The 25,107-nt window shown below is 37.0% G+C and overlaps 1 protein-coding gene and 1 pseudogene across 4 annotated transcripts in view; one reads left to right on the top strand and one right to left on the bottom strand.

The window, feature by feature from the left end:
• The window catches only part of EXOC6 (exocyst complex component 6), a 200,377-nt gene that overhangs the window by 102,643 nt on the left and 72,627 nt on the right, over positions 1-25,107 (top strand). For all 4 annotated transcript variants that reach the window (XM_045197754.3, XM_024563410.3, XM_053922536.2 and 1 more), the window contains 4 exons: positions 2,386-2,491; positions 6,735-6,844; positions 12,402-12,513; positions 14,120-14,254. In XM_045197754.3, coding sequence (XP_045053689.1) covers positions 2,386-2,491; positions 6,735-6,844; positions 12,402-12,513; positions 14,120-14,254 — 463 coding nt within the window. The remainder of the gene's footprint in view (positions 1-2,385; positions 2,492-6,734; positions 6,845-12,401; positions 12,514-14,119; positions 14,255-25,107) is intronic.
• On the bottom strand, positions 20,516-21,354 carry LOC112307325 (peflin pseudogene; annotated as a pseudogene).

Here is a 25,107-nt window from a genome sequence, read left to right as displayed (position 1 = left end):
AACCATGTCCTTCTCTTGTATTCCTTATCTAAGCAAATGTCTCTGATGAGGTGAGGTTTATGAGGTCTGTCCAGAAAAAGTCCAACCATTATTAATATAATGAGAATGGTTTGCACAACATCGATGTAACCTGGCAGCCAAGGAGAGTGGACTGGAATGAGAATGCTTGAACAATGACAACTTCACTTTACTATGGTCAGTGGGGGCAGTAGACACTATTGAGTGAGCAGGTGTACTGTGTGGCCGTCACATTCAAAATCACTGAGTGAGTTGAGCAACAGATCTGCATCAAATTTTGCTTTAAGCTTGAACATTCCTCTTTGGAAACTATTAGCATGATTTAGAAGGCTGCAGCTATGGGCAGCTGGTGATTGGCAGCCTCATCATGACAATGTGCCCACTCATGGCACATGCCTCATGCAGAGTTTTTTTGTGAAACATCAAATCACCCAGGTGACTCAGCCCAATACAGCCCAGATTTGGCACCCTGCGACTTCTGGTTTTTCCCAAAACTAAAATCACCTTTGAAAGGGAAGAGATTTCAGACCATCAATGAGATTCAGGAAAATATGACGGGGCAGCTGATGGTGATTGGGAGAACTGTGAGAGGTCCCAAGCTGCCTACTTTGAGGGACTGAGGCATCATTGTCCTGTGTACAATGTTTCTTTCATCTTCTATCTTCTTTAATAAATGTCTTTAATTTTCATAGCATGTGGCTGGATACTTTCTGGACAGACCTTGTATAGCATTTGTCCATTTGCCTCGTCTAGAAAACACAGATCTGTCAGAGTTACACTTTCCCTTATAATCCACATTTAATTTTAAAATCCTATATATTTTAAAATTATATTTCTTAAAAACCATTGTTTCTGCCACTTTCTTTTTGCCCCCACTAGTACAGCTTCCATTCGAATCCCCATCACCTATTTAGATTATTCTTCAGTCTTTCTAAATGGCCTGTATTCATAAGTGTCCTTTTCCTCATTTATCTTCCACATTCTTCTGCCTTAAACTTATTAATTGTATTCGATTGCCTACAATATAAATTTTGCATGCCTCAGGTTGTCTACCTTCCCAGCCTCATTTTACACCATATCCCTGGTATACACTACACTTCAGTAAAACTTTTCTACCTGTGGTTTTTGCACAGCCCCCACTAAGTTCATACTTGTTTACACCTTATGCTTTTGCATGTTATTTTTCATCCTTCTGAAATGATGTCCTTCCATATCTCATTAGAATTGTTTCTTTTCATCTTTAAAGACCTCGCGGAGCCCATAGCTTCTCTGTAAAACTTTCATTAGATGTCTCCCGCCCACTCTGATAATGTTAATCACTTCTTCCTTTGACCTATTTCTGAACCTTGCACTTCTTTTATTTGTGTGTATAACATATCATTATAAACATTATAAATGTGTTTGTATAGCTCTCCTATTAGATTTGAAAACAGATCTTGCTTTTATTTTCACGAGGTAGGAAGTTTTCATCACAGTTAGCCCAGAGCCTAGCATATAAGTGGTGCTCAATAAATATTAATTAAACTAAATTATTGATTGAAAGGAAGTTGGTGATTGGACAGCAGGTATAATTAGGACAGGCTGGATTATGCTACAGAAATAAAAATTACTTAAATCTCTGTGGATACCATAGTGAGTCTAATAGTCCTAATCCAGGCTGTTTGCATTTGTGATTCTTCTTTCTCAACAGGTGATTTCCCCTGTCACCATGGGAAGGAGGGTCACGCAGGTAGCTCATAAGTGCTTTAGATTTGAAGCAATACATATCTCTTTCATTTATAGCCCAATAGCCAACTCTGGTCATATGGCTCTGCCTATTTGTATAGGCGAGCACATAGATATTGGGTGAGTAGTATATGTCTCTGCCTTACTAATTAGAAAAGGTCCTTTGCTGATGACATTATGAGAGACTAAACAATAGAAGGCATTGTTTCATCTTCAAGGAGCTTATCTAGTTGGGGAGAAAGAAGACACAAGACTCGCAACTTGAGAATTGTTCCTTTCAAGAAATACAGCTGGAATACTCCATTTCAAGGCTTTGCTTTTTGTTATGCATAATGGATAACGAGTTCTTGTAGGGTATATCATCTTCAGAATTGAGGTAGACTAAAAAACTAAACTAAAGTACTGAGAGGATGTAAAAGAAACAGTGGAAGAAGAGATTGCACATGAATTTTGAGGGACAAGACTTACTTGGTCCTGAATTTTAGAATTCTGGATGATCTTCCAGTATTTTCCCATTTGGATCTTTAGCTGACAAATTAAAATTGCCTTGGTAATAGTTGGGACTTAAAAAAAATTTCCAACAGAACTCTAAGGATATGTTTCCTAATATTAAATTTTTAATTCCCTCTTCTTTCTTAACAGGGACATTTTTGAAGAAGATAATTATAGCCCCATCCCTGTTGTTAATGAAGAAGAATATAAAACAGTCATCAGTAAATTTCCCTTTCAAGATCCAGACCTTGAAAAGGTACAAGCTAGTTTTTTAAAAGTTATTTTTTTATTGATTATGCTGTTATAATTGTCCCAAATTTTTCCCTTTGCCCTGCACCCTCACTCCCTCAGGCCATCCCCACACCATTGTTCATGTCCAGGGTCATGCGTATAAGTTCTTTGGCTACTCCATTTCCTGTACTGTACTTTACATCCCCATGGCTATTCTGTAACCACCTATTTGTACTTCTTAATCCCCTCACCTCTTCACTCAAGAATTTTCTTAAAAATAAACTCATGGTATTTATTGCTACATAATATTAACCTGACACTGTAAGTGAGAATATCTCTTTTTTGAGACTTTTATTGTGTATTTAAGGAGATTAATTATGTTTTCTTAACAGATTATGTTGCTACTACTATTACTATTTTGGTAAAGTTAAGAAGGGACTTTCCTGGGGATACTAGGAACAGTTGTCCCAAATGTTGGGTGGATTCTCAGGACAGGTGTTGCTAACCTTGGATGGATTCCAAACTAGATGTACTAAATGTTGAGTAGATTATGGGAATAAGTATATTCTAGGGAATGAGAAGGGAATTTCTTTGAAATGTCCGTCACTGTGGAAGATCTTCTTTTGTGGCTTTTTTTCTAGAAGTGTACTTCTACAAAAAAGTTATCTTCATTAAGTAAGAGTGAAGGCGGTAGCCTTTTTCTTGTAGATTTTTCTTGAAGGAGGACTATGTATTTTTGGAGTCAAGATGTCTGAACAAAAGACAGGATGCAGAAAGGAAATATGCCAGCATGTAGAGTAACCTGGGACTACACACGACTGCACGTGTGTGCACACACATTCCTACCTGGTATCTCTGCGTAGAATCGGCTCTCATGGGGAAAGGGCATCATATTTCCAATTGTTGTCACCTTTTTAATTCTCTTTATTCTTGTTTTTTCTTCATACTATTCTTTATTATTTTTCCAGCTCTATATTTCAGTCATTTTCTATATTTTTATCCCTTTACGATTAGCAAAATTGAATTCTGAGTGTAATGTGTGAATGGTGATTGTAATTTTTATGTAATATTGTCATATGTATGAACTAAGCGTATTATGTGTAATAGTGATGAAATATAGGACCAGGTAATTAAGTGCTTAGCTTCTAGGTTACAGCTCGCACTGCCATTGCATAAACCTAGTAGCTGTATTCTAATACACAAAGGACCAGAATAATTATTCTAAATCTATATTTTTAAAGCCCCAATCAAAGTTGTCCCTGTCAAGAAATGTTACCAGAATATTCTCCATCTTGTGGCTTGCTTTTGTGTTTGTTTTGGTTACTGGTAATGAAGTTTATTCAGGCTGTAGTATCTCCATAAAGAGCATTGGATTGATCTGGGTTCATATGCCAACTCTGCCAGTAGCTTATTATGGGCTAGTGACTTACCCTATTTGGGCATTTCTGGCTCATCTGTTAAGTGAGGAGGTTGAACTAAATAACCTGTAATGTGCCTTCAAATTACACTATTCTACTGTAAATAGGTTTATGGTAATAAGGACATTTGACTTAGCTCGTAGGGTGCTTCCAAAATATAGTAAGTTAAACTTGTTAGCAGTTGTATTCATGGGTCCATATATTACTTATAATTAAAAAGAAAAAATACTTTAAGGTGAAGGCTACATGAAAAATTTAAAGTTGACAATTTAAAAAGAAATCCCCAAAATTATTTAATAGTAGTCTCTTGGTTATATGTGTATATATTTATTAATTTTCCTAATTTAAGTATATCTTTCAATTAAAATTATTAGGAAAGATGTAAAACAGTCTCTCAAATGACTTGAGTTATTATTTTCAGCGTAAATCATGAGTGAGGAAGAATAAGACTGAATATATATGCAAAAGTCAGTCTTTTTGCAGATGTGATTAGAACCCTTTGGCTAAAATAAGAACGTATTCATATTGTTTTTAATGTCATTAAAATACTTCAAGCTGCAATATCTTCCAAATAACTGGTATTACATTCATTATTTACAAAGCATAAATTGTATCTGAGTTAGCTCTTACATTATTATCAGGTGATTTTAAAGAATAGCAATTCTTTAGTTTGATTTTTATAGTACCCGTAATCGAGTCTCTAAATTTGTAAAGGTTGAACCTACCAGGTTTGGAGAGACACTGCTTTCTATGAATGCGTTCGCTAGCAGCTGGTTGTAAGTTTCCTTATGCCTGATGTACTTAAGAATACATTTGTCCACTCAAATATTTGTTTTCAGCTACTATATAGTAGTCACTGTGCTACATGCTAGTTTTCAGTTTCTGCTGTCAAAGAGCTTATAGTCAACAGGAAATTACAATTCACAGAAGTTGGTACTGTTCAAGACAGAGGAAGCAGCATGCAGAAAGGTTATAATTCTGTGGTATAAAGTATAAAGTTGATAAAGTACCAGAGATGAAGACAAAGAAATGAAGATGAAGTAGAAAGGGCCAGACTGTACTATCTCTCATTAAAGAGTGTTACAGAGTTTAGCCTTTATTCTGAGGGGGCTATGAGAAAGCTCCACAAGATTTTAAGTAGTAAAGACATAATCAGATTTGTGCTTTTCAGTGTAAATTATGAGTGAGAAAGAGTTAAGACTGAACATGTATACAAAAATCAGTCTTTTTGCAGATAGCTGTGATAATTTGATTAGAGCTCTTTGACTAAAATAAGAACGTATTCATATTCTGTCTTTAATATCATTAAAATAAATTCTTAAAGCGGAAATATCTTCCAAATAGAGCTCTCTGGCTAATGTGTGGAGAATGGATTGGAGAAGAGCTCAGATTGGTGGCAGGGAGACCAGGTAGGGGATTGTTGTAGTTATCTTGGTGAGAGAGATTGGTGATGTGACTGAGCGTTATGGCCGTGGAATTTAAGAGATGTTTAGGAGGTAGAAACAAAGAGGAGTTGGTGATCATTTGCATATGAGAGATGACAAAGATAGAAGGGTCAAGTATGAGAGCTGAGTTTCTGCTTTGGACAGGGTGAGCATTCACTTAGGACATGCGAGAGGAGCAGATTTAGAAGGAAGGGACGATAATTACACTTTTGGATCTGTTGAGTTTCTCTCGAATACTATAAAAAAAAAACCTGTTATGCAACCACAGGTGTTACAGTTTAAGTGTTACAGCCAAATGGAGGTGTCCAAGTGGTGATTACATACACTATTTGGGCTTCAGGAGAAAGATTTGGCCTGATTTTATAGGTTTGGGGGACATGGACACTTGCATGGTGATTGAAGTCATGAGAGCAGAGGAGATTATAAGGATAGTATGTATGGTAAGAAGAGGAGAAGATGTAGGACAGACCCTAAGGCACTAATTAAGGAGTGGCTAGAGGAGGGATACAGAGAAGGTAGAGAAATAAGAGGAAAACCAGTGTGGGACATGGATACCAAGGAAGGAGACATAATTTCAGAAGCAGGACGGGCCAACTGTGTCAGATGCTTTAGATAAAGCAGGTAACATGAGCGCTGGAAAAGTCCATTGGATTTAACATTTACAAGGTCATTAGTGACTTCAGTGAGGGTACTTTCACTGAAACAACTAGGTTGCAATGAATGTGGAGATGGGAGTATAGATTAGACTTCAGGAAGTGTAAATAAGAGGCTTTTGTTAAAAATCTTGGCGAGAATTTACCTTTTGGAAACCAAGTATTTGCTAATGGATGTTGGCTGACAGAGCAGTTTAACCAAGAAGCATATTGTAAACCATTGGCTGTGTACCAGTGTTTGATGGTATACTGGTTAGAAAGCTGTTGAAAGGTATTCTAGGAGTTATGGAAAGAAGTGGATACCTTCTTGAATTGGTAGCAAGCCTTCATTGAGGGTCAGTGAAGGGAGTCTTAGAATTGTTTGATGACTCTAAGCCAGGGAGCTCTGGTCCATAACTTTCATGACCAGCTTGACTCTTGTATTACGGATTCAGAGAAGCAGACAGCTGTCAGCTAGGCATCTTCTGCAGGATATTTATCAGAACGTACAGAGGTATTGATATATGCTTTCTCTGTTTGTTAGAAGCCTAACAATATGATTTAAGAAACAGGTAAATTGCTACATTATTTTATTCAGAAATATTTTGATTTTCTTTAAAATCTCTAAAATAATATAAAAATATAACAATAGATTTTAAGGTGTAGGTATTTACTATTAATTCAAATGTGCAACCAATTTGATTTTTGTATTTTTAGGTGATTAGAACATCTTTTTCTAAAATTTTGAAAGCATCAACTTTTTCTTTCTACAGCAATCTTTCCCAAAGAAATTCCCCATGTCTCAGTCAGTGCCTCACATTTACATTCAAGTTAAAGAATTTATTTATGCCAGCCTTAAATTTTCAGAGTCACTACACCGGAGGTAAGTTTACGAAGTAATGTCTCTTTATCATAGCTATTGTTATGAAACATTAACACTTGTTTCTAGGCCATTACTTTTTAATGGATTATTATCACATTAGAAAGGCTACCATATTTTAGTGATATGTGGGGTTAAGTTGCTATAGATCTGATATATATATATGTGTATATATATTTACTTTTTATTATGTAAATCTTAAAACATACATCAAAGGAGAGGTAATAGGATGGGAAACTCCTATATTCTCAGCATCTTAATGATTTAACGGTAATAAACATTTTGCCATACTTTATTTTTTTTGCTGAAGTATTTTAAAGCAGGTAATCAAACTTTACCCCTAAATATTTCAGTATGTTTATAAAATCAATAAGAACATTTCATTGTTTACCCACTTATAGTTAACATTATGCTAAAATATCAATTCCCTAGTCCATATCAATATTTTCTTGGTTGTCCCCAAAATGTCTTTTTATAGTTGGTACATTTGAGTCATTGTCTAGATGTGGTTCACACCTTGTGTTTGTTGTTAAATCTGTTTTACTGGTATCCTTTTTTTTCTTTAGTTGTTGAGTTCTTATTTACTTTAGATTTTTTTTAATTGCTTAGGTTACCAGTAGCTAAGCAGTATCCCTTCTTTATGTATGTCATTGACTTGTCAAAAGCTGGTCTTCTTATTAGTTTTGTTTTTCTCACATAGGCTTAAAGTAAGGATTCATACAAAATAATAAAATTAATAAAGAATGCTGTAGCAAATTGATATATCATATTCAGTAATGGAGCACACAGCACAGCAACTGTTGGTGGTTATAGCCAACTTGATTTTATAAACAAGAGAATACCATTTATTTGGTATGAGAAAAGTAATGTCCTACATTTATGGAAGTAGCAAATGTGGTAGTATCCCTGTTTTGGTAATAAGGGAACTGAGGCTCAGAGAGGCTACATCATTTGTCCAGAATAACCCAGCCAATTAGTATGATAGCTGGGATTAAGGAGCGGCTCTTCTGACTCCCATATCAGTCAGAGTCTGACATAAAAGGACTGAACAACTACCTAGACAGACCCTGCATTGCAGTTGTATGATATATTTCTAATTGTGAATACTCTCTGGGGGAGAGAGCGGTGATGCAGGCTTTCATAATATAATGTCTCCCTCTCTGAAATTCATTCTTTTGAATTTGTATACTGAATAGCAGGAAATAATCCTTCAGTGTTAAATGCTTTTTAATGTTAGGCCATAAAAAGGCATGAAGTCAGTTCAGATATAAGAATTATCTATTTTTCAAGCTGAAACAATGACAGGTTTTAAATTATATTTTATTGCATCTTGCCTCTTATTGTGATTATTATTTTGGGTTTAAATAACATATAATTAAATGGAAAAAGAAATGTGTACTCTGCCAGAGTATAAGAGTATCTGATTTTAGATTTTGCACTGCTTTTTCCTGTGCATAAGGGTTCTTGAAAGGATTTCTTAATTTTTATTCTTGAATAATATGAGTTGGAGAGGAAAGGAAAAGAAAGGAAGACAAATACCTAACTCATAGCATCTGCTTTGCTATGTGTTTCTCACAAGCCGGATTCTCAAACTGTAGTTCCCAGACCAGCAGCATTAGTATCACATGGGAAATTGTTAGAAATGCAACCTCAGACCCATTGAATTAGAAACTCTGAGGATGGGACCCTTGGTTTTACCAAGTTCTCTGTGTGTTTGTAATGTACTGTAAAACTGAAGAACCAGTGCCTTAAGCTTCATCATATACGTAGCCTCTTATTCCACAGTCTTTACAGATATATTTTAAACACAGTAGCTTTTTTAAACATGTTTTTACTTACTTTATTGTTGTTCAATTACAGTTGTCTGCATTTTCCCTCCACGACTCCCCCAACCCCAGCCAATCCCACCTCCCTCCCTTGCTTCCACCCTCCCCCTTGGTTTGGTCCCTGTGTCCTTTATAGTAGTTCCTGAAAACCCTTCCCCCCACAGTCCCCTCCCCCCTCCCCTCTGGATATTGTTAGATTGTCCTTAATTTCAATGTCTCTGGTTATAAAACACAGTAGCTTTCAAATGTAGTCATAAAACTCACTAGAGGTAATGTATTCTCTATACTGCACAGCATGACACACACAATATAACCCGACATTTGAAAAACAGATGATACAGATGAGTATAAATGGAGAAGGAATAACTATTACAATGGCAGTTCCCAGTAGTGGAGCTTGAACTGTCTGAGAGCCACCGATAGATTAATGCCACCTTGTTTTTCCTTTAACATTCTAAAGTTCTGATCTAAGGCAGAGATAGTTTATTGGCGTGGTTAAGAACATAAGCTTCAGACTTATTCCTCCTTAGTTTGAGTCTTGAAACTCACTAGCTGCCATAGGATGTTGGGCAGGTGACTTAATCTGTTTAAATTGCAGGGTTTTTATCTGTAAAATGAAGGAAATAATTCATTGGATGGTTGTAAGAATTAGATGAGGTAATACATGTGTATAAAGCACTCGGTTTAGTGCCTGGTACGCGGTAGACATAGGACTTAGGAGAGGATGGGCCACTACAATATTAGAAGTAAGACTGGTGCTTGGAGTATTTCATTTTGTAAGCATTTGGGAACTGTTGAAGAATTTTCAACTAAGGATTGACATGTTAGAATTATATTGTGGAAAGTTTACTCTGGCATCTGTGTGGATGATAGGTTGGAGGGGATAAGAAAAGTAGTCATGTTGAAGAGGTGAGGGCAGTGTGGTTCAAGAAAAGGATCCCGAAATAATCAGGATCAGTGATGATGGTGAGGGGGGAACATGTACAAGAAGCTTTAGGAGCTTGAAATTCGAGTACTTGTGAATTATTAGATGAAATCAAGGGACAGGGAACGACTTGATTTACATATGGACGGGCTTGAATTTGTTTATACACTCTCAAACAGACTCTATTGTAGTCAGTCACCTTCGGAAACAGTGATTCATGCATTCATCTATTATCACCTAGCATTCTAAATAAAAGGTGAATGTTGTCAGTTTTTCCTCCTCTCTTTGATGAAAATTTAAATCACTTTTGTTAGTTCAGTATCCAGTTGTCTAGTTAGCACCCTATGACTATATTATTCATTCAACAAGGCTTTATGCTTAAGTTTTTAAAAAATTATGCTTTACTAAATTCATTGGTTTTTTCATTATGTTATTGAGAGTAATAAACAATTCAGAATACACCAACAGCATAGCTAATAAATATGTAAATCTAAATTTATTCTAAATTATCAGCTTTCTGACATTTATTTTTATTTTAAAAATTTACATCTGTGTCCTAAAATTGAGCTATTAGAGTTGCTTTGTTTTTTTATTTGTCATTAAAGAGTTATGGAAAAAAATCACTTTCTGTGTTTAAAGCTTCCTTATTATATTTAAACATATTTTGGAGTTAGGTTTTCAGAACTAGAGGATACTTCAGAGCTTTTATACCACAAAAGTTTGGTTTTCTTTTTATATATATGCATAAAAGCAGGGCCAAAGAATGAAGTGCCTTTATGAATAGGCACCAAAGTCTCAATTATTTAGTTGTAGAGGAAACATCTGGACCTAATATGATCTTTAAGAACTTTCCAGTTTGCATAAGAGGTTAAACTATATTTAAGGAGTTTTACTGTATATTAAGATGTAATTACTGTGAAATTTTTTAAAAAATTAGAAAGAGTACACATTATAGGCTCAAAGGGCAGGGAGTTAAAGAGAAAATTGCTCAATTAGGGTAAAAACCTCACGGGCAAAATACTGGTTCTTGTCAGGTAAACCTTGCTGGCACACATGCGGCAGTAGGTTCTGATAGGGTTTCTTTCTCTGCTTTTACTGGTGGAAGAGAAAGCACGCTCTGACTCAACATTCAAAGGAGTTCAGGGAAGTTAAAGGAAAGGTATTATCTTATCATGATAGATTACCTATTTCTCCCTTTCATTTGCAAATATTTTACCTGAGAAGAATGTTATACAGGTGTCTTTAAGCATAATATGAGTGTGTCAGAAAAGAAAACAGAGGAGTTGGCAACCACCTCCTTTTTTTCAGGGTGAGTACATTGCTCGTTTGGGGACACTAATGACATATTAGAAAGAGTTTTCTCAGACTTTGGTGCCAGGTCACCCCGAAGCCCTACTGGTGGCATATGCCCTATTAAGCCTGGATTGTGGATATAAAGAACCAGAGGGAGATATTCTTCTCAGGTCTGCCAGAATTAGAGTTGACAGAAATTGAAGAGAGTGCCTGCATTAAAATGGAGAACACTAGAGTAGTAGTGGGAAGTACCTATATTTTATCAAATCTTGCTCTACTTGCATTTTTAAATAAATATAACCTAGTAAATATTTGTGCTTCGTAGATTTGTAATATTTATTTTATTTTAATAAAATAAAAAGTTTAAAAATTTTAGCCTACATGTAAGACAGTGGTTCTCAGTTGGGGTAATTTTGCCCACCTGGGGACATTTGGCAATGCGTAGAGGCATTTTGGGTTGTCACAGCTAGGGGGAGGGATGCTGTCTGCATCTAGTGGGTGGAGGCCCGGGATGCTGTTCTAAACATCCTTCTGTGCCCGTAAGACAGCCCCACTCACTACAGAGGATTATCTTTCCTCAAAGGTCAGTGGTGCTGAGCCTGAGAAAACTTGGTTTAAAGACAGTTTAACAGTTTTGATAGTGAAGCTGTATGCAAGAAATGATTATTTTACTTAAATTGAAGGCCTAGTAGTTAGGAGAAGAGAAGCTTTTTAGTGCTAGTCTAGGAATTTTTAAGATATACCATTTAAGGAACACCATTTTTTTTATTTGCACCAAATTAAAACTAGTGTATGGTAGTTAAATATAGCTCTTTGAATCTCTTTTAAAAATCTCAATGGAAATGGATATCTTAATTATATTAAAATCAAATCCAGTAATTAATTATTTCTGGGAAGAGCTCACATAAATTTCATTTTAATAGTAATTTTGTCTATAATTGTATGAAGTGTCTTTGAAAGTGATTGTCCTATAATGGAGTCATAATTTAACAATAATTACATTTTCATACTAAGTACTACATGGTTTTACTGTACTGGTTAATTGAATACTTTCAAATTATGCCATAAATGAATATTCCACTTTATTGAAATATCCTTTTTGTGCCCTGGCTAGTATGGCTCAAGTGGATTGAGCATGGGCCTGCGAACCAAGGGGTCACTGGTTTGATTCCCAGTCAGGGCACGTGCCTGGGTTGCAGGCCAGGCCCCCAGTAGGGGGTGCAGGCGAGAGGCAACCACACTTTGATGTTTCTTTCCTCTCTTTCTCCCTCCCTTCCCCTCTGTCTAAAAATAAATAAACAAAATCTTTAAAAATAAAACAAGAAATATCCCTTTTGTGAAATTAAATTGTATTAAAATTTGTGATTTAATAAATATGGGTAATTATAATTTATCAAAGATATAAAGGATTGAGGTGGAACAAATTATTTTACTAAATTGTATTAAATTATTTGGAAGACTAATTAAGTGCATGCACCCTGGTAGAAAGCTTAGTAATATTAACTTTTGTTTTCAGCTCAACAGAAATAGATGACATGCTTAGAAAATCTACAAATCTGCTGCTGACCAGAACTTTGAATGGCTGTTTACTGAACCTTATTAGAAAACCTCACATAGGTTTAACAGAGGTAGGTTTATAACCAAATGTTCCACAATATGAAAATTATTATAAGTTAAGTTATTGCTGAATATCATCCTGTAAAACTAGTTTTCTATTTCAAATAAAAGCATCAGTGTGAACTTAAGCAACATAAAGGAAAAGTGTTTTACAGGGGGAATAGATACAGTAGTGTCCCCTTATTTACCATTTTAGTCACCTATGGTCAACTGCAGTTCAAAAATATTAAATGGAAAATTTCGGAAATAAACACTTCCTAAGTTTTAAATTGCACACCATTTTGAGTAGCATGATGAAATCTCATGCTGTCTGACCTGGAACATGAGTCATCCCTTTATCCAGCATATTCTCGCTGAGGGCACTACCTACCCAGTAGTTACTTAGTAGCTGGCTTCGTTATCTAAACAACTGTCATGGTATCACAGTGCTTGTGTTCAAATAACCCTTATTTTACTTGATAATGGATCCAAAGTGCAAGGATAGTGATGCCGGCAATTTGGATATGCCAAAGAGAAGCTGCAAAGGGCTTCCTTTAAGTGAAAAGGTAAGAGTGCTTGAATTAATGAGGAAAGAAAAAAAATGTGACGTTGCTAAACTCGTAAGAACCATCTTCTGTCTGTGAAATTGTGAAGAAGGAAAAAGAAATCTGTGCTAGTTTTGTTGCACCTCAAAATACAAAAGTTAGGCCACAATGCTTGATAAATTAAGATGGAAAAGGCATTAAATTTGTGAATGGAAGACATGAACAGAAAACATGTTCTGATTGACAGCAGTGTATTGTGCCAGAAAGTATTGAAAGTATTGAACCTGTAAGAAGACTTCAGCAAGGGAATCCCCAAAAACGTGATGACTACATTCACATAACTTTTATTACAGTATGTTACTATAATTGTTCTGTTTTATTACTGATGTTAATCTCTTTTTGTGCCTAATTTATAAATTAAACTTTATCACAGGTATGTATGTATAGGAAAAAACAGAGTATGTATAGTGTTCAGTACTATATATGGTTTCAGGAATCCACTGGGGTGTTGGAACATATCCCCTGCAAATAAGGGGCAACTACTGTAGTTTAAGATTTGTAACATATATGTAGATTTATGATTGCCAGACCTTACATGAAGAATGAAAACACTCACTTTTTTTACAGGGTAAATGTATAAAATTTGAAAAAGTACTTTGAAACATTATTTTAAATTAATTGGCAGTTAGATTCCTGGTTATTTTATTTTCTAATGATAGCATTCTTTTTTTTAAATTTTTGATATATTTATTGATTATGCTATTACAGTTGTCCCATTTCCCCCCCTTCACTCCACTCCATCCTGCCCACCCCCTCCCTCCCACATTCCCCCCCTATAGTTCATGTCCATGGGTCATACTTATAAGTTCTTTGGCTTCTACATTTCCTCCACTATTCTTACCCTCCCCCTGTCTATTTTCCACCATGATAGCATTCTTAAGGAGTATTTGTAGCAGGCTTTGAAATCAGGTAATCAGTTATATCCTGTAATGCTATAATTATGCATAAATGGTACAGTTACTAGAAGTAATCATCCTGTCTTTAAAATCAAATAGCTTCTTGTACATGTAACCAGATATATTGTATTTTCCAGCTGGTACAGATCATCATAAACACAACACACCTGGAACAAGCTTGCAAATACCTTGAGGACTTTATAACTAACATTACAAATATTTCTCAAGAAACTGTTCATACCACAAGACTTTATGGACTTTCTACCTTTAAGGTATGTAAAAAATCTGACCAAAGTTTTTATTTCAATCACTGCAAGCAAACTTTTAAAAATTAAAGAAAATTTTTGTTATATACATGATTTCCTTATATTCCTGACGATTGAATATTAGAGGTAATCATTGTCAGCAGCGAGCAGATAAATGTCAGTTCCCTTTTGGCATTTTAAACATCTTACTGTTTTGAAGATGTTTATGTTTTGAAGACTTGCAGTAGTGCTGAATTGGTCTCACTGAATTTCCATTAGTGTCTCTCAGTTCAGTAAGTAATTTTTTATATAATGTGTATATGTGTGTGTGTTTAGAAATTAAAAATGTAAGGTGAGTTAGGTAAGGATAAGATTGGCTTTCTATTCTTAATTGGCTCTGATCTGAAGAAAAGTAAATATCTTATTACAGGTTATTAAAGTCCTGCTTTTACATGAACAGAAAGATTTTTGTTTGTGTAATACCATGGGATATACTGGAAGATTAATTAGTGGTTGTTTTAAATAGGATGGAAGATTAAATACTTTCATAAATTTGTTTTATAAGCTATTTTATTATTTTATTGATTGGGGTCATATAAACGTGATATTGGCATAGTCTTGTAATATAAATTGCATTGCCTATTTTGCTGAACAAATATAAACCACTTATTGATCCCTTATCTGTAAAATACGCTTGCTAATTTAACCACACAGCCTTTTCTAAGTTTTCTATTAAAAAGAACTCTCATCTTTCTGCTCTTGCTAAATTATAAATTCCCCAATTTATCTCCTAAAATTACGGTATAATCACTTACTCTTAAAAAATTCAGTATACTTGTATTTAGAAATAACTAATTAAGTGTTAACAGTAACTAGACTTTCAAAGTCCAGAAATGGCCCTTGGTTCCTAAAATTATCTGCATGGCCCCCAAATCTTACGCTTCTGTGGTTATTCTTGAGCTCGTGTAGTCGCCATCCTGATCCAGAAGGCACAAATGCAGATAATATCTGAGTGAGTACTTTGATAAAATTAGTTATTAAAGCTGAGACAGAAGCTGGACAAAACAGACATTCATTTATCCAGATAGAATAGTATAGTAACTAAGGGTATATACTCTGGAATTAGACTGCTGTGCGACTTGGCACATTTTTTACTTTTAATGACTCCCAGTTTTGTTATCTGTGAAATTAGAGTAGCAATATATTACCTACCTCATCCAATTATTATGAGGATTAATGGGGATACTTAGCACAGTTCCACTTGTACATCATCTATGCTCTGAGGACTCTCTTAGGTGATGAGAATATAAAAATGTAACCCTATCTTTGAGAAGCTCACAGGAGAATAAACTATAAAGACACTTGATGATATGGTAGAATAAGTGCCATAATGTAGGAGAAAATTCCACGAGGTTTTAGAGACTTATTTATCCAAGGACAAATTGATTCTTTACTTTTATATTAGATTTTGTACAATCTTCCTTTTATTTTTTATTGATCTCTGTCCTTATGTCCATGTGTTACTCATAGACTGTCAAGAAGGGATTTACTAAGGACTGGAGTTGTAAGCATATTTAACTGTTAACATTAAATTTAATAGGCCTTCTCTGTACTCTGAATTGCCTTGACATCTGGTGTGTGTAGGGGTCTTCAGGCAATTTCCTTATCAATCTAACTCAAAGAACCCACGCTATGAGACGAGGTGGACTTAGACTGAGGAATCTTGGAACTACACTTCTCAAATCTGCCTGTTAGGAGGGAATGTTTAGAAATGTTAGCTCTGGTCCATCATCCCTTAAATTGTAGATATTTGGTTGAAACTACAACTGCCATAGAATATCCTTTGGTTTTCTTGGAAATCAAGAATTCAAGTTTAGCCTTTGTAAGTAGTAGAGCATCCTTGTTTTTTGTTGTTGTTGTTTGTTTTATTTTCATATAGAATGCAGGAAACCGTCTTGGTTTTATAAGAATAAGAGCTGTTTCAAGCTCGGTTATATGAAAATCAAGTATTCTTCAGTTCTACCTTTGGTCTATTTCAAGAGGAGTTTATCGTACAGTATGATGTGAGGAAGCAATTCAACTTCAAGAACTGTTAAATAAATTTTGAAGTGAATTGTTGAGGGAGATTGGGGGAATTTGCATTCATAGTGAATACTCAGTCTGTTACCTCTTTCACAAAGAAGATTGAAGTACAGTCTTGTTGCAGCCATTAGCATAGATGGCCCTGTTAGCCTCCTAGCCTAACTGTTTCCAGTCCGGTGACTCTACCAAACATATTCCTATTTAGTTGCTTAATGATTACGGAAATAAGTATTTACAAGATCCTTTTACTGGTACCTCCTTTTGCTGCCCCTCCAAAAAGCACCTGTGCACACACAAAGTGCTTGATTTATATCATGTGTATTTTATGAAATATATAGATTATCTTGTTAGCTTGCCTTTTCATTTTGCTAAATCTATGAGTGACACAAAAGAAGTAAGTAGTTTCTGCCCCCAGGCAGTACCTCAGCTTTTTAAAGTTAACCTGGACACACACTGAGAGCTACTTGAAATTAATATAAGACTTCTAACTGAAGAGATTTGCATCAGAATAGAGGAGGAAATGGGGACACCATTCCCTTTTTAATCTGTGTAGTAGAGTAATAACCTTGTTCTTTTTCTTTGGCATCAGAGCACTTGAACTTTGCTCCAGACAGCTTTTCCAACCTGCCACTCTGAAGCGTCCTTTCCTCTTTAGTACTGGCAGTGATTACAACTGTTAAGAGCCTAAAAGGAATATGCTCCTGATTCTTTTTCTAGTTTGCCTTTTTAAAATCTGTTGATGACTATGTGACAGAGTTTTTTCAGGATCATAGCTAAAGTGACAGTGGTAAATTGTCTTTAGGGGCTTAAAATTCTCTTCCTATGGAGCTAGGATGTGGTACATGGGCTTTAAAAAATATTTTTCATCAAACTGTAACATGTACATATGAACATGTACAATTTGTAGCAGCACAGATTATAAATATATACAGCTCAATTAATTATTAAAAAGTGAATCCAGACTTCTGGCATGTAAAGAGCTTGGAAGTTGCTCTATCCTGACAAGTAAAATACAGAAAACTGAAAAATCAACAATCCTTCTTTGATTTGTCGGAGAAGTGAGATCATAGGGCAAACTACTGCCTTCCAAATTGGAGAGACAGTCAGGCAAATCCAGAGAATCACAACTTAATGGGGCAGAAACTTCTGCAGGAACTACTGCTGGGGTAGGAAAACTTGAACTGTACTTGATAAATTGCTGGAGACTCATATGGATAAGTCTGAAGGTTAAAAACCCCTAACCATGGGGGCTGAGGGGGTGGAAGGTGGGCCTACACTTTTGTGAGTTCTACCTCCAGGGGCTCTACCAGGTGTTCCCAGTGAATATTAGAGGAAAAAATTCTTTTGGGCTTCCAACAAGGGAAAGGTAAAAGGAACCATTGAAATACCTCAGAGTGTTCTGTTCTTAAAGCACTTTATGCTTCTCAATAAGACCTAACCTGAAAACAAACTATTTATGTGCCTAAACCATTGGGGTTTTATCAGAGCCTAACCAAACTGGAGGAAGGCAAATATTCAACTCCATCCTGTTCCATCTAAGGGGTGGGAATGAGAAGCACTTTTGAAATTCACAGTCAAGGGCCAAAGGCTAGGCACTTCCCTTCCCCTCGTGCCTTGCCCACATGACCAAAGTCCTGTTTGCTGCAGTTCCTTTCACCCAGCACCATCATGCTTGGCTATCAGGAAGAAATTATAAGACAAACCAAAAGGAAATTTAAAGAGATAGAATAAGTAGTAGAACCAGATTCAGATATGTCAGGGATATTGGAATTATCGGGCCAGGAATTTTTTTGAAACTCTGATTAATATGCTAAGGGCTTTAATGGATAAAGTAGACAACATGCACGAACAGATGCATAATGTAAGCAGAGAGTTGGAAAATCTAAGAAATAATTTTTTTAAAATGCTGGAGATTAAAAACACTAATAGAAATGAAGAATGCCTTTGATGGACTTATTAGTAGACTGGACATGGCTGAGGAAAGAATCTCTGGGCTTGGGGATATGTTAATAGAAACAAAAAAGCAGAGAAAAACTGAAAAATCTGAACAGAATATCCAAGAACAATAGAACAGATATAAAGGGTGTAAGCGACATACAATGGGAATATTAGGAAAAAAGAGAGAAAGGAACAGAAGTAATATTAGAGGTGTGGACCCTTAGAATGAAGATACCTACCAAGAAGGACTCATGGTGGTTAACTGAGGTCAAATTTTAAAGCAGATCCTAGAGTCTCTTTCTAAACACAGGGGCCTTCCAGGTAAACTGCACCCCAGGGAGAAGCTTGCACTGAACTGCCTGCCTCTGCACTGTGTTTCTGCCATTGAGCCGGCCCTTATAAAGCAGTGTCTGGAATTGTATTTAAACCAATAGGACTAAAGCTTTCCCTGTCCACTCAGAGCTGTGCAACTATATCCCCATCAGCATCTTTACCAACTAATCAGAGCAGCTTCATTCTGACCAATCAGACCAGTGACTTTTGGACCAAACTGTGAGGATTTGGAGTCCTCATTTGCTTAAGGACAGACTGTAGGGACCAGAGATGGAGACACCTGTGTGTATAAGTCAGTCCCCCTCTGGCTCTGAGAGTGTACTTTCCCTTTCCACTAAAGACAGAAGACTTCATTTCCCTCACCAGATCTGGAACACTGAAGATGCCTTGCCAAACCAGTGCAGGAACAGAGCAGAGCTGTCTAGCCAGAAAGGGGCCTTGCCCCAGGGCTGCCTCACAGCAGCGCTGTTCCATAGCCATGCTGCTTCATAATTGAGCTGTAACACTATTGAGCTCTCCCACAGCCATGCTGTTCTCATAGCTGTGTTGTATCACACTTGAGCTGTTTGCACTGAATGAAGTTTTCTTTACTGTACCCCAAATCGGGGACTACTTTTGGTGTTGAATTGATGCCAACAATCATCAGCTGACAGATGCAATGAATGACAATTTCCCCAAATTAATGTTGGGCATTAACACCATGGATCCAGGAAGCTTAGAGAGCACAGGATAAATGCCAAAATAGCTATATCTAGGCCTATCATATTCAAACTGCAGATAATTAAAGATATTTCTGGCTGGTGTGGCTCAGTGGATTGAGTGCCAGCCTGCGAACCAATGAGTCCATGCCTGGGTTGCCAGACAGTTCCCCAGTGTGTGGGGCGGGGGTGGGGGGGGTGCATGAGAGGCAACTACACATTGAAGTTTCTCTCCCTTTCTTTCTTCTGTTCCTTCTCTCTGAAAATAAATAAATAAAATTAAATAAAATAAAATTAAAGAAAATTAAAGATAAAATCCTAAAAGTAACCAGAGGGAAAAACACCTTACCTAAAGTACTAAAGATAAAATTGTGACTTCTCTTTATCAACCATACAAGAGAGAAGGGAATAGAGTGAATTTTTTTTTAACAGTTTTATCCTTTTACTGAAGCTTACAGTTTCACTGAGCTTTTGGCCCCAAGAGAAAAAATAAAATAAAAAAGACAACAAAAAATACATTGGCAGTGGGAGGTGGGAACTGTCCCCTGGGGACTGAAGCCAAGCAGAGAATGGTGGGTAAGTGAGGGGTCTGAGCTGCAGAGTACAGGAGCCTGGCCCAAGATACCCAAAGAACAGACTGTCCAAGCTCCCTGAGTAGGAACAGCTCCCAGGCAGCTAGAAGTTAACCCACATGGACTTGTGGGTATGGGAGTGGTAGAATCCAAGCCACTGGTCCCTTGGGCAAATCTCTTTCATGCTTGGTCAGATTCTACTTTGGAGAAACTGGCTTCATCTGACAGGAGAGCATGGGGGAGGGGACACAATTGCTAATGGTAAAGAGGCTGATAAACACTTACACTGGCACTGGGGAACAGAAGAGAAAGATAGAGGCTGGAGCCCAGCCAATTTAATTGGACACAAACTCCATTACAATGACTGGCATCTCCTATACCAAGGCTATGCCACTTAAATGCTCAGGGATGTAAGGACATTTAACTTCCAGTCTGCTCCTCAGTCAGGCCCCTACCTGGGTGGCCTTAGCCCAGGACTGCACTATTCAGGGGTGGATGTGACACAGGACTCCCAGCCCTCTTGATGAACAGTGCTGCATCAGGCAAGGGAGAGTGAGTCTTTTTCTACGAGGACCAGGAAAAAAAGAGAGGCCCACATGCTTCTCCAACTCTAAAGACCCAGGAAAGGTCCCCTGCTGCATGCCACTCTCTACAGATAAACTGGGTTATAGTAGCCGAGAGGCTGTCATGGTAACAAAGTCCTTAGCCGAGACTCAGAAGCTGAGCCAAATGTTGCCCTGCACAGCTGTGTCCTTCTGGAAGGCCTCAGTCAGCACCTGCAGCTGGGTGCACACCTAGATGAAGCAGTCTAGCTGCATGGCGGGATTGGCGAGGCATGGGCAGTAGTGGGAGATCAGGAGCTGGGTGAACTGTGGGCTCAGGTTGTAGTGCATTTGGGACAGAGCTTGCTGCAGCTCCATGTAGCTAATGGAGCCTGAGTGTTCTTGGTCATGCTGCTGGAAGCGGTTCTTCCACTGCTGAATGAATTTCCATAGGGCTGAGAAACCATAAACATTGATGCAGCCTAAATTGATCTTGTCAAACATGTTTATCATCATGAGGCATGTCTCGTCATTGAACAAGGACCAGTTGGAATTGACCAGGGCCTGCTTCAGGTCCTTGATAGAGTTGTAACCACTGCGATCAGAGTCCACTGACTGGAACCAGGAGTAAGCCTAGGATCCACCTTGGGAGGGGTGCCACCTGGAGGAGGTCCCTGTCCATAAGTCCCAGGATGCTAGGCACCATAGGCATTTGGAGGTGGCTGACCATAGGGGCCCCCTGGGGCCACACTGCCATATGATTCTCCTGGAGCTCCAGAGGGCAGCCCTACAGGGTTGGGGTGTCCATAAGGCCCTCCAGGGGGCAGGACCTCCCCCAATAACTGTCACCAGGGGATACCCTGCTGCCATATTGCCCTCCACCAGGATAGTAGCTACCTGGAGGAGCTCCAGATGCTTGTCCTCCAGCTCCTGGGCACCACTGTTTAGGGATAGCTGGCCATAGCGACTCTTGGAGTGAAATATTTAAAGAGTGGGAAGAAAGCACCCAATCTAAAATTTTATATTCTGTGAGATTATCCTTCAAAAGTAAAGGAGAAATAAAGTCTTTGTCAGACAAACAAAAGTTGAAATTTATTGCCAGCAGTAGGCCTGCCTTGAAAGAAATGTTAAAAGAATTTTTTCAGAGATAAAGAAAATAATATAGATCAGAAACTTGGATCTACATTAAGAAAAGAAAAGCAATGGAGAAAGTATCAATGAAGGGAAAATAACTTTTACTTTTCTTATTCTTAATTGTTCTAGTAGATAACAGTATGCTTTTATATACATGCTTATGTATATTTATGTATAAGATAAACAAATGACAGCAGTAATACAAGCGTTGGGAGGGAGAAATTAAGGTTATTTTGTTATTATAAGGTACTTTTACTACCAATGAAATGGCATAGTGTTAGTTGAAAGTGGTCTTGCAATAAATGTAAGTATATATTGAAACATCTAGGGGAACTACTAAAAACAGTACAAAATGCAAAAGTATAATTGATATGCTGAGAAAGGAGAGATGGAATCACACAAGTGCTCAATATCACAAAAGACAGAAAAAGAGCAGAACACAGAAGTAGGAACAAAGAACAAGTACAACAAATATGGCAGATATTAATTCAGCTACATGAATAATTACTTTAAACATCAATGGTCAAAGAAACACCGATTGAAAATTTATCATAGTGGATCAATAAAACAAGACCCAACTCTATGTTGTTTGTAAAACCCACTTTAAATATAAAGGTTAACATTAAGTGGATGGAGAACATATGCCATGTTAACATTAATCAAAGAAGTGGGAGTGGCTATATTTTAGACAGAGTAGACATCAGAGCAAAGAAACTTATCAGAGGTAAAGAGAGGGGCATTACATAATGACAAAGGGATCACGTTCTCCATGAAGATATAACAGTCCTTAATGTGCATGTGCCTGACAACAGAGGGTCAAAATATATGAAGCAAAACCCGATAGAACTTTAAAGACATGAATCCACTGTTGTAGTTGGAGACTATACCCCTTTATCAGAAATGGACAGACCCAGCAGACAGGAAATCAGTAATGGCGTAGCTGAATTTAAGACCTTCAATCAGCTGGATATAATCAGTGTCTATAGACTACTTTAACAATAGCAGAACATACATTTTTCTCAAACTCACATGGAATGTTCACCAAGATAGACCACATCCTGGGTTGTGAAACACACATTAACAAATTTAATCAAAAGAATAGGAATCATACAATGTGTTCCCTTAGACTGCACTAGAATTAAACAAGAAATCAGTAACAGAAAGATAGCTGGAAAATCCCAAAATACTTGTAGATTAAACAACATACTTCTAATTAACATGTGGATTAAGGAAGAAAAATATAATAAAGGAATGTAATTACTGACTCTATGCCCACAAATCTGATAACCTAAATGATATAAACCAATTCCTTGAAAGACACAATCTGCCAAAACTGACACATAGAAGAACTAGACATTCTGAATAGGCCTGCATCTATGAGAGAAACTTAATAATTAATAATCTTTTGTTGGAGAAGACTATCAAACATTTAAGGAAGTAATTATACCAATTCTCTATAGTTTTTCAGAGAGAAACAGAGAGAGTACTGCTGATTCACTTTATGAGGCCAGCATTACCCTAAAACCAAAGGCAAAGACTAGAAAACTATAGACCAATATTTCTTATGGACATAGTTGCAAAAATCCTCAACAAAGTATTATCAGATCGAATCCAACAATTTATAAAAAGAATTCTATATTATAACCAGGTAGGATTTATCCTAGGTATGCAAGGCTGATTCAACATTTAAAAATCAGTTAATATAATCCATCACATCAACAAGCTGAAGAAGAAAAGTCACATTATCATATCAGTAGATGCAGAAAAAACATTTGACAAAATTCAGCACTTTCATGGTCATTCTCAGTAAACTAGGCATATAGGGGAACCCTCTCATCTTAATAAAGAATATCTACAAAAGACCTACAGCTAGTATCATACTTGATGGTGGGAAACCTGAAGCGTTCCCACTGAGATCAGAAACACGGCAAGGATGTCCCTTCTCACTACTGCTTTTTCACATCATACTGGAAGTGCTAGCTAATGCAGTAAGACAAGAAAAGGGCATAAAAGATACACTGATCAAGAAGGGAGACATAAAACTGTCTTTGTTTACAGATGATTGTCTATGTAGAAAATACAAAAGAATAATAATAAAAAAAACCAACTCCTGGAACTAATTAGCAACTATAGCAAGGTTTCAGGATACAAGGTTAATGTACAGAAGTCAATAGCATTCTAACTTACCAGCACATTAGTCAGCTCAGACTGTCATTAAGAAACATACCATAAGCAGGGGGACTTAAACAACAAAAATTAATTTTCTCACAGTTCTGGAGGCTGAGAGTTTGAGATCAGGATATCAGTGTGGTAGGGTTCTGGTCAGCACTCTCTTCCCGGCTTACAGATGGCTACCTTCTCACACTGTCTTAATCAGATGGCAGTGACGGAGAGAAGGAGAGGGAGAGAATATTCTGGTTTTTTCCTCTTCTTATAAGGGCACTCATCCCATCACGGGGGCCCCCAACCTCATGACCTCATCTAAACATAATTATCTTTCCAAGTCCTCATCTCCAAATACTATCACATTGGGGGCTAGGGTTCAACATAGGAATTTTGAAATGATACAATTCAGTCCATAACATTCTGCCTCTGGCCCCCAAAATTCATGTCCTTGCATTCAAAATACACTAATTTCATCCCAAAGTTTAACTTATTCCAGCATTGACTTTAAGGGTAAACATCCAAAGTATTGAAATGCCATCTAAATCATATATGGATAAGATTCCAGGTATCATTAATCCTGAGACAAAATTCCTCTGTAATCCTGTGAAATCAGACAAGTTCTGTGTTTTCCAAATATAATGGTAGGAAAGGCATAGGATAGATATTTTTATTACAAAAAGGGGAAATAGGAAAGAAGGGAAGGATGATGGGTTCCAAGCAAGTCCAAAACTTAACAAGACAAATTTCTTTAGATCTTAAGGCTCAAGGCTAATTCTCTTTGGTACCATATTCTGCCTTCTAGACACCTAGGGTAGGGATTTTGCTTCTGCAGCTCACCTAGAAGGGACCCACTCATAGAGTAGCTGCCTTCTGACCTGTTGAAACTGAGACAGTGCCTCAGTTTGTGAACCAAAGAGGCAGCCCTGATGATCTCTGAATTACCTTAGGGATGGTTCTTCCCCTGTCTTGAAGAATAGCACATAGATGCTCCTCATAATATATAATTAGGGAATTGCAAATTAACAGTGAGATATCACAGTATACCTACATGAATGGCCAAAATCCAAAACACTGATACCACCAAATGCTGGCGAAGATGTGGAACAATGGGATTCTCATTCATTGCTGGTGGGAATGTAAAGCGGTACCGTGAATATGTTCTTCCACTCTATGGATTGTCTTTTTATTTTTATTGATGATTTCCTTTGCCGTGCAAAAACTGTTTAGTTTGATGTAGTCCGATTTGCTTTTTTTTTCTTTTGTTCCCCTTGCCTGGGGAGATATGTAAGATAAAATGTTGCTACATGCAGTTTCTGAGATTTTGCTGCCTATGTTTTCTTCCAGGATTTTTATGGTTTCAGGTCTAACATTTAAGTATTTGATCCATTTTGAATTTACTCCTGTTTGTGATGTAA

The sequence above is a fragment of the Desmodus rotundus genome, chromosome 4 (genome assembly GCF_022682495.2).
Source record: "Desmodus rotundus isolate HL8 chromosome 4, HLdesRot8A.1, whole genome shotgun sequence".
NCBI lineage: Eukaryota > Metazoa > Chordata > Mammalia > Chiroptera > Phyllostomidae > Desmodus > Desmodus rotundus.
Note: the sequence above shows the minus strand (reverse complement) of the source record. Positions and strands in the feature narration are given on the sequence as shown.